Genomic DNA, 8,254 nt, shown 5'->3' on the forward strand with positions numbered 1-8,254 from the left:
AGTACTAGTCCCAATTAGTCTAGCACAGTACACGTGACAAGATTTGTTTTCTTAAATGGACATATAGTAAAGTAATTGTTGACATAAAAAATGCTTCTTCAGCAGTTTCTTGAAAATGGCTAAAGACTCAGAAGCTCAGGTTGAGATGGGGAACCATGGAACAGTTCAGGTCCATGAGAGGGATTTTGTGCCTCTTTGGGAGCTTCTGGTGGACACATAAGTCTGAAGTAGTGAGTTTAGGTATAGTGGTGCAGAGCCAGTGTTTGATCTGTAGGCAAACATTAAAGCCTTGAATTTGATGTGAACTGATAAAGAGAGGAAGAAATTTTCCACAGAGCGATGGAGAACCTCATTAAACGACTTGAAGGAGTAAGAGCATACATTGATGACATCATTTGGGGATCTTCGCTTCAGGAGCATAATAACAGACTGACCAAAGTGCTGCAGAAAATCAAATCGAGTGGATTGAAACTAAACTAAACAAATGACAGTTTGTTGTGCAAGAACTTTTGTTTATTGGAGATAAACTGTCAAGTCAAGGGATACAGCCAGACAGCAAAAAGAGATAAATGCCATTCTAGAAATGAAAAGTCCCACAGACAGAAAAGAAGTACAGCACATGATGGGTATGGTGAACTACATAGGAAAGTTCATTCTGTATCTTTCAATTCAATTCAAAAGCTTTGTCTAGCCCCACAGGGGTCAAAAATTGTCTTCAAACAAGGCTCAACAAAACAGAACACACAACATTAATTTAAAACTTCACAACAACAACTCATCATAAAATCCTATTTAAAATAACAATGTCTGTTGGAATGAAGGTTTTCCTATACTTAGCCTTTTTAATCAAGGGTACTTTGTACCGTCTACCTGATGGAAGTACTGGAAATGAACTATAAAGGGGATAAGTATCTGCCAAAATAGTGGAAGTCTTTCTTTTTACTGCAACAGTATAATGCTTGTTTCTCACCAATAATTTTACCAGCCATGTTTATAACTGTAAAATGTTAATGATATAATGATATAATGTTAATGATATGTTTATAATTTCCGCCACCTGCTGCTTCCTCTCACTTCCCACCAGAGGTCTCCATTTCACCATTAACTTTTCCATCGCACACATGCAGTCACTTCACTCTGGACTCCATTTCCTACAATCAAGTGTTTGACCCTCTGCCCGACTACACTCATCCTCATGGATGATGGATCTCCAACTCCGTTGTCCCGTCCCATATGTTACAATAATCCTTAAAAGTTTGTTCTTGCATTTAACAGAAAGGGAATTAAACCAGGAAACCGTGTTAAAAGTGAGCACAGACTCAATGAGAGATTTATACACAACTATCAAAATGTCTTTTTCAATATTAAAACTTCTCAATTTCCTCAGTAGGCCTAGACATTGGTAAGCCTTCTTAAAAAGACTGTCTGAATGCTTTCCAAAAGTAAACTGGGAGTCAATCAATCTACAATCTTTCTGCAAAAACATCATGCCTAGGAGAACTCCTACAAAAGACAACAGATTTTGTGTGGACAGGTGAACATGAGACTGAATGGCAGCAGTTGTAATTACTGTTGACCTCTGCGCCCATATTGCAATTCTTTGATCCAACTAAGAAAACCAAAGTGTCCACAGATGCCTCCAAGAATGGTCTTGGTTCAGTTTTATTGCAAGCTGATGACGAGATCTGGAAGACAGTAGCGTATGCAAGCAGATCCATGACTCATTCTGAGTGCCGATGTGCACAAATCGAGAAAGAGTGCTTGGGATTAGTCTTTGGACTGGAGAAATTTCATAACTATGTAACTATATGTACACAAAAGTTTGGGATTGGTACAATTTTTAATGTTTTTAAAAGAAGTTTCGTCTGCTCACCAAGGCTGCATTTATTTAATTAAAAATACAGTAAAAACAGTAATATTGTGAAATATTATTACAATTTAAAATAACTGTTTTCTATTTGATTATATTTTACAAAGTAATTTATTCCTGTGATACAAAGTTGAATTTTTTGATTTGGTGTATACGCCTGGCTAGTACTTAGTGCTGGCAGATACCCTCTCAAGCACCCATAAGAAGCAGTGAGAGTACAACAGAAGGAGATGTTGAGATTCATGTGAACTTGGTATGTACTGCATTTCCTGTGTCAGATGCAAAGTCGAAGCAAATAGCAGAGGAAACCAAAAAAGACACTGAATTGCAAGCTGTGATTGACAACATGGATAGTGGATGGCTGATGGGTTCATCTCCAAAATACAGTGACATCAGAGGTGATCTGCTTGTTGTGAATGCAATTCTCCTGAAACAAAACAGAATCGTCGTTCCACATGTGGAACAAAGCTTGAGACGAGACGTGTAGAAAAATTAAAGAGGAGAGCGAGAGACAGTCTTCTGGCCTGGAATTAACAAAGACATTGAAAATCTGGTGAGACAGTGTGACGTGTCAGAAATTCAGAAATAAGCAAATCAAAGAGCCAATGATAATTCCGGACTTACCAACATCATCCTGGGAGAAGGTTGGAATGGATCTCTTCCATCTGAAAGGCAATAATTATCTAGTGCTGATCGACTACTACTCAAATGACCCTGAATTGGCTTTACTATCTAGCATGTCTACAAAGTGCATAATTACACATGCAAAGTCCATTTTTACAAGACATGGCATTTCACAGACTGTCATCAGTGACAATGACCCATGCTTCAGCAGCAAAGAGTGGCAAGAGTTTTCAGTGCAATATGGCTTCAAGTTGTTTCAAGGCCAGTTGAAAGAACTATTGCAAATCAACTTTTCATTTCAAATTCTAAAGTCAAAAAGTAACACTTTTTGTCCGTTTTTTGGTTGTTGTTGTTTCTCTCCTGGCTTCCTCCTCCTCTTGTTTTTCAACTGATGAATCTTAAGAAGGAATCCCTTCCAAAAAGAAAATACAGTACACCCAGACATTTTCTCATGGTTTAGGCTATTCATCTTTTCGCTTCCGACCAACTGTCACCAGCGCCTGCATGAGAGTCGACTTTGCGTTCGACGAAGCACATTGAAATGAGCAACATGACGTTCTCGCGGGAGATTCATGTGAAACTCGTGCGAGAACTGCCGTCTCTGTCATTCTGTCTTGTTTGTTTTTCATTATCATTATCTGCTATTCTGTGCATCCGACATCTTTGTGACTTTTCGCGTGAGTTTCTCGGCATGCTTACGTCACGCTTCAGCTTATCATTATTCAACATTATAAAGCATTCCCAGATATTATTTATTTATTACCTTTTTGTGTTCATCTTAAGAAGGAAAGCTGTATACATCTCGGATGGCATGAGGGTAAAAGTTGAGTAAAAGGTGAGCACATTTCCGGGTGTACTGTATTTTCTTTTAATACAGAATAGCAAATGGGAATCCCTCCTAAGATTCATTGGTGGAAAGAAAGAAAAAGAGGAACAAGAGGAGGATGAAGCCAAGCAAGAGATACGAATAAGAAGGGTTGTAACTTTAAATCTGTTTTGAAATAAGTTGTTTTTCAATAACAGATTGTTTGCGTTTTTTTGTTTTTGTTTTTTTTTATTATTACTTATACCCTCTAACTACATGAAACAAAAGCATATTTCCCAATGTATTAATTGCAATTGAAAAAGTTCATAGAAAGTTCTACTATGACAGGACTGCACAACATCTGTGACCACTGGTGATGGATGACGTTGTCAGAATCAGAAGTGATGAGAACTGGAGCAAAAAAGCTACAGTTAATGCAAGAAGTAGCTCCAAGATCTTATACTGTGAAAACAGATGATGGACAAATCCTCAGACGTAACAAACGTGATCTGCTAAAGACTGAGAAAGAAGTGAAAGACTTTAATCAAAGCAATGCTCTGTCTGATTCAACTGCCTTGTCCAAAACAACTGACTGCAAAACTGATTCACACACAGACACTCAAACATCAAACAGTCACACTTAGAAGATCTGCAAGACACATTAAAAGACCTGATAGATTGAACCTGTAAGAAAATGCTTTAAATACAGCAGTGAATGTGAATGATTTTTATTTAGTTTATAAGTTGTATTAACTGTTTAATAAGTGCAAGTTTAAATGTGCTGTATAATAACATTATTTTTTTCTTTAAAGAAAGGGGGATGTGATGATATCAGATTGTTGTTTCTTAAGAAAGCCAATAGATGGCACTGTGTTAAGTGTTATGTGTGGAGTATCATACAAGTAATATAAAAAGAAGAAGCTTAACACATGTTCAACTAAGAAATAAAAGACAGACATGTTGAGACTGCACTGAAGACTTTTTATTAACATTACCAAACAAAACACAGTATGTGTGTGGCTGTCAATAAAACTGAAGTCAGAATAGTTTTATCATATATTTAAAAGTTTTACGACATTCTTTACACATTATTTATAGTGTTTGTTTTTTTTTACAATACAAATGGTTACAAAACCATATTAAAGGAAATATTTTGCAGATTCGTCTTACTAGAATTTGAGTTGTTTTCTCACCAGATCACATGATTGTTCTTCATTAATATTTCATACATTTACATAGATATAATAGTGTCTAACATTTTTATGAGAGAAAATCACCTCAAAATCAAAAGAAAGGCATGTCATGCATTTACAAAAATAAAGCATTTTAGGATCAGGATGTTTCCCATTGTAAGACTGAAAATATCTAAAGATATTTTAAAATAATCAAAGACATTTGCTTTACTGTTTCAACCCCTTGTCTTGCTACAAGGGCCATTTGGAAGGCACAAAGGTGCTGATATTGATCAAGCCCTGAGGGGCCAAGACATTGGGGGTCTACAAATGGTCACACCTTTAGTACAGTGGGGGAAGTTTAAATCTTCTGATTGGTCAGTTTGAATGTCTCACATTTGAGTTTTGGTCACATGGTCAAGGAAGGCATAAAAGAAGATTGTAACTGTTGCTCTGGTCTCTTTGATACTCTGCTCTTCTTTCTTGGATTATTGGGCACTCTCTGGCCCTCTCTCTCTCTCTCTCTCTCTCTCTCTCTCTTTCTCTCTCTCTCTATCTTTCTCTCTCAGGTAACTTTTTCATACATGCTGTGTACGATTAATGGTATATGATTTTATCATCTCATACATCTATTTTGTGATTATTTTAAGTGTAACCATAATCAGATATTGTCATTAAACCCTTTCAATTACAATTGATGTGCTAACTAGTTTTAATTTAGTAACATTAATGTGCTCCCTATTGCAATACAATATTGTCACACTATAGCAACGCTCTCCCACATATTTTGCTATTATAACTGCACTTATTTCCATTGTTGGTATAAGTTGCAGTGGGTGGTAATAGACAAGAAATGTACAGTTTTCTAACATCTTACTGATAAAGTTTCTTTAGTCGCTCGGCAAACCTTACAGTCTGAACCGCTGTAGGAGTCCCACCCTTACACAATTATTCACATTTGTTGATACATAATTATTAAAGCTTTCCAAAATAAACATGGAAGTTGTAAAATTAGGTTTGTTATGAAATTTTTATTTCATTGTGAACCCCATATTTCAATGTATTGTTTCGCTGAGGAGTGACTGGATAGACCAAAAACAATATTATAAAGCAGCATCTAACATCTATGATAGCGATCATTTTCATATATAACACACAAAACATAAAATATGGCTGCACAAATAATATTATTTACAGCTGTAAGTCACTTCCAGATATTGACAGCTGACATGGATCAGGGTTTGAAGCACTTAGTTGACAAGATGGTTTTGCGATGCACCTTATAAAGTAAAAACAAAAGGAAACAAAGATTATTATTTATTATCGTCAACATAGCTTGTCTAAAGCTAAATAATTTTATGATTAATAATTCAATTAAACTTCAAAATTTAGGATGAAAATTGCATAAACAAATGGCTTACTTCGTGTCTCACATTCATAAGTCGCAACCAGGTATTTATGAGTTCCAGGACAAGGATCAGGGAAAAGTGAGTTTGATGCAGGAACAACACAACTCGTTTGTCCATCGCACCTGATTCATGGACAGAAAATAATAAGTACTTAATAGATTTAATGCACCAAAGACATAAGAATTACATCTTCCTTGCTCTTGTAAAATACATGAAATGAAATGTAAACATTTTACTGTTATCTGTCAGTCTTACCGAAATGAAACTATATGGGTGACTGGTGCTCTGCAGTTCGTATTTGAGGTCGAGGAAGGTGGAAGCCCCTCAGAACATGTTTTGCTATTGCTCCGTCCGTAGGTGGCATCAACAACCCTTATTGATCCCTGACCTGATACACGTAAAAACAAAGAAAACTGTGGTCTTGAGAATTGTGGTAAAGTTTAAGATCACTCACGCTTGAAATTCTCTTCCACTGCTTCATGTCTCTCTCATTCTGTCCTGTTTAGACACAGAAATATAACTTAAAAACTACTGAATTACTCACTACATCTGAGGGTCCAACTTTCTCCTTCACAGATCACAAATGCTTCTAGTCCTGCAGAGGGTAAACCTACAAGATGATATATTACAATTACTTGAAATAAAATAATGTAGTTCTGTACTTGAACATGTTTAATCGATTGCCGTTCTTACCATGTTGGCACAGGATCAGCAGCACTGAAAATCAAAGTCAAACAGAAACAAACTGAAACACTGAATTGAACAGTTGAAATCATGTCAGTTGAGTCGATTCTAAATCATTACTTACAAAGGATCCCGCTTAGCTTTAGCGTCAGCATGTTGAAGGTGTGAACCAAAGGGAAACTCAGGAAATCTCTTGAGGAGGAACATGGGAGCATGGTTTTTATAGCAGACACAGACACATTATCATTTGTTTACTGTAGATAACCGATGCGGAAATGGGAGTTTATTATCTCAGAAATTTCAAAACAAGCAAAATTCTAAAAAACAAAAGTACTTATTTTTCTGATAACAACTGCATGGATTTGACACAATATTAAAGCGCTGAATTCCATCAACACCATTATGAAAAAGTATGTGAACCACTAGCAGAATCTGTGCAAATGTGCAAAAATTTAACAAAATAAGAGAGATCATACAAAATGCATGTTATTTTTTATTTAGTAATGTCCTAAATAAGATATTTTACATAAAAGATGTTTGCATTTAGTTCACAAGACAACAAAATAGCTGAATTTATTAAAATGGCCCCATTCAAAAGTTTGTGATCCATTGATTCTCAGTACTGTGTGTGGTTACCTGGATGATCCACGACTGTCTGTGTGTTTTGTGATGGTTGTTCATGAGTCTCTTGTTTGTCCTGAGCAGTTAAACTGAGCTCTGTTCTTCAGAAAAATCCTCCAGCTTCTCCAGATTCTTCAGTTTTCCACCATCTTTAGCATATTTGAACCCTTTACAGCAGTGACTGAATGATTTTGAGATCCGTCTTTTCACACTGAGGACAACTGAGGGACTCAAACTCAACTATTAAAAAAGGTTCAAACATTCACTGATGCTCCAGAAGGAAACACAATGCATTAAGAGTCGGGGGGTGAAAACTTTTGAACAGGATGAAGAGGTTTTTTTTCTTCCGCTTGATATATATATGTGACCCGATCTGGCGAAATGAGTCGGAAGTCGCAACGTTCTATTTTAAGATATGGGCCAATAATGTGGAAAAACTAATTGAGATTAACCCTAACCCTAAAGCTAATTTCAAAGAACAGACTTTCAAAAATAATCTCCCAAAGTTTCGTAGTCCAGATAATCGAGTAAAGGTATTTAAATGGCTATTAAATTTGACATGGTTTTACTAAATTCGCTGGAAATGAACTTCTCAACTCCTCTCGTCACTTATGAGCATTTCCCGGTATCCCCTGAAACGTCATTATCTCTGCTCTACAAATATGGTGTTACACGTTGTATAGAACCAATCAAAAAGCTTAGAAATGTAAACACACTGACCTAAATGCTGATTTTTAACAATGGGAAGCCCCGTTTCGACTGACAGGCACGCGATCGGTCCAGCCATCCTCCTGTCAGACTAGCGCGCCTTATAAAATAAAACTCCCATTTGCGTGTCTCTCTTTAAAAGCCAATAAAAATTGAATCCATATAGGTAGCACAAAAATTCTTTCTGCATACAAAACCAAAGACTTTAAACTTTCATATCAAGCCTCCAACATGCTTCTGTTGCGTTGTTTTCACCCTCTAATGAGTCTGAGTAATATGCGTTTACAACAAAAATAGCACAGCAGCTAACTGAATACAAGTATGTATTTCACGTGCTCATAACTTAATGAAAAATGCACAG

General features: G+C 36.3%; 1 protein-coding gene across 1 annotated transcript; it reads right to left on the bottom strand.

The window, feature by feature from the left end:
- Positions 1 to 5,424: 5,424 nt before the first annotated feature.
- LOC125270658 (D-galactoside-specific lectin-like) lies at positions 5,425 to 6,838 on the bottom strand. Its single transcript, XM_048194506.1, has 6 exons — positions 6,689 to 6,838; positions 6,574 to 6,597; positions 6,425 to 6,490; positions 6,136 to 6,268; positions 5,893 to 6,002; positions 5,425 to 5,750 (listed from the first exon to the last, which is right to left on the bottom strand). Exons 1-6 carry the CDS (start codon positions 6,777 to 6,779, stop codon positions 5,722 to 5,724), a joined length of 453 nt encoding a protein of 150 aa, XP_048050463.1. The 5' UTR covers positions 6,780 to 6,838; the 3' UTR covers positions 5,425 to 5,721.
- Between the last annotated feature and the right edge of the window lie 1,416 nt (positions 6,839 to 8,254).

Source organism: Megalobrama amblycephala, linkage group LG1, assembly GCF_018812025.1.
Source record: "Megalobrama amblycephala isolate DHTTF-2021 linkage group LG1, ASM1881202v1, whole genome shotgun sequence".
NCBI lineage: Eukaryota > Metazoa > Chordata > Actinopteri > Cypriniformes > Xenocyprididae > Megalobrama > Megalobrama amblycephala.

Coding starts and splice junctions, on each gene's coding strand:
- LOC125270658 (XM_048194506.1), bottom strand. CDS start 6,779: ATGCTCCCATGTTCCTCCTCAAGAGATTTCCTGAGTTTCCCTTTGGTT. Junction 6,491..6,573: donor GCTGATCCTGTGCCAACATG/GTAAGAACGGCA, acceptor ATCATCTTGTAG/GTTTACCCTCTGCAGGACTA. Junction 6,269..6,424: donor AAGTTGGACCCTCAGATGTA/GTGAGTAATTCA, acceptor TACGTGTATCAG/GTCAGGGATCAATAAGGGTT.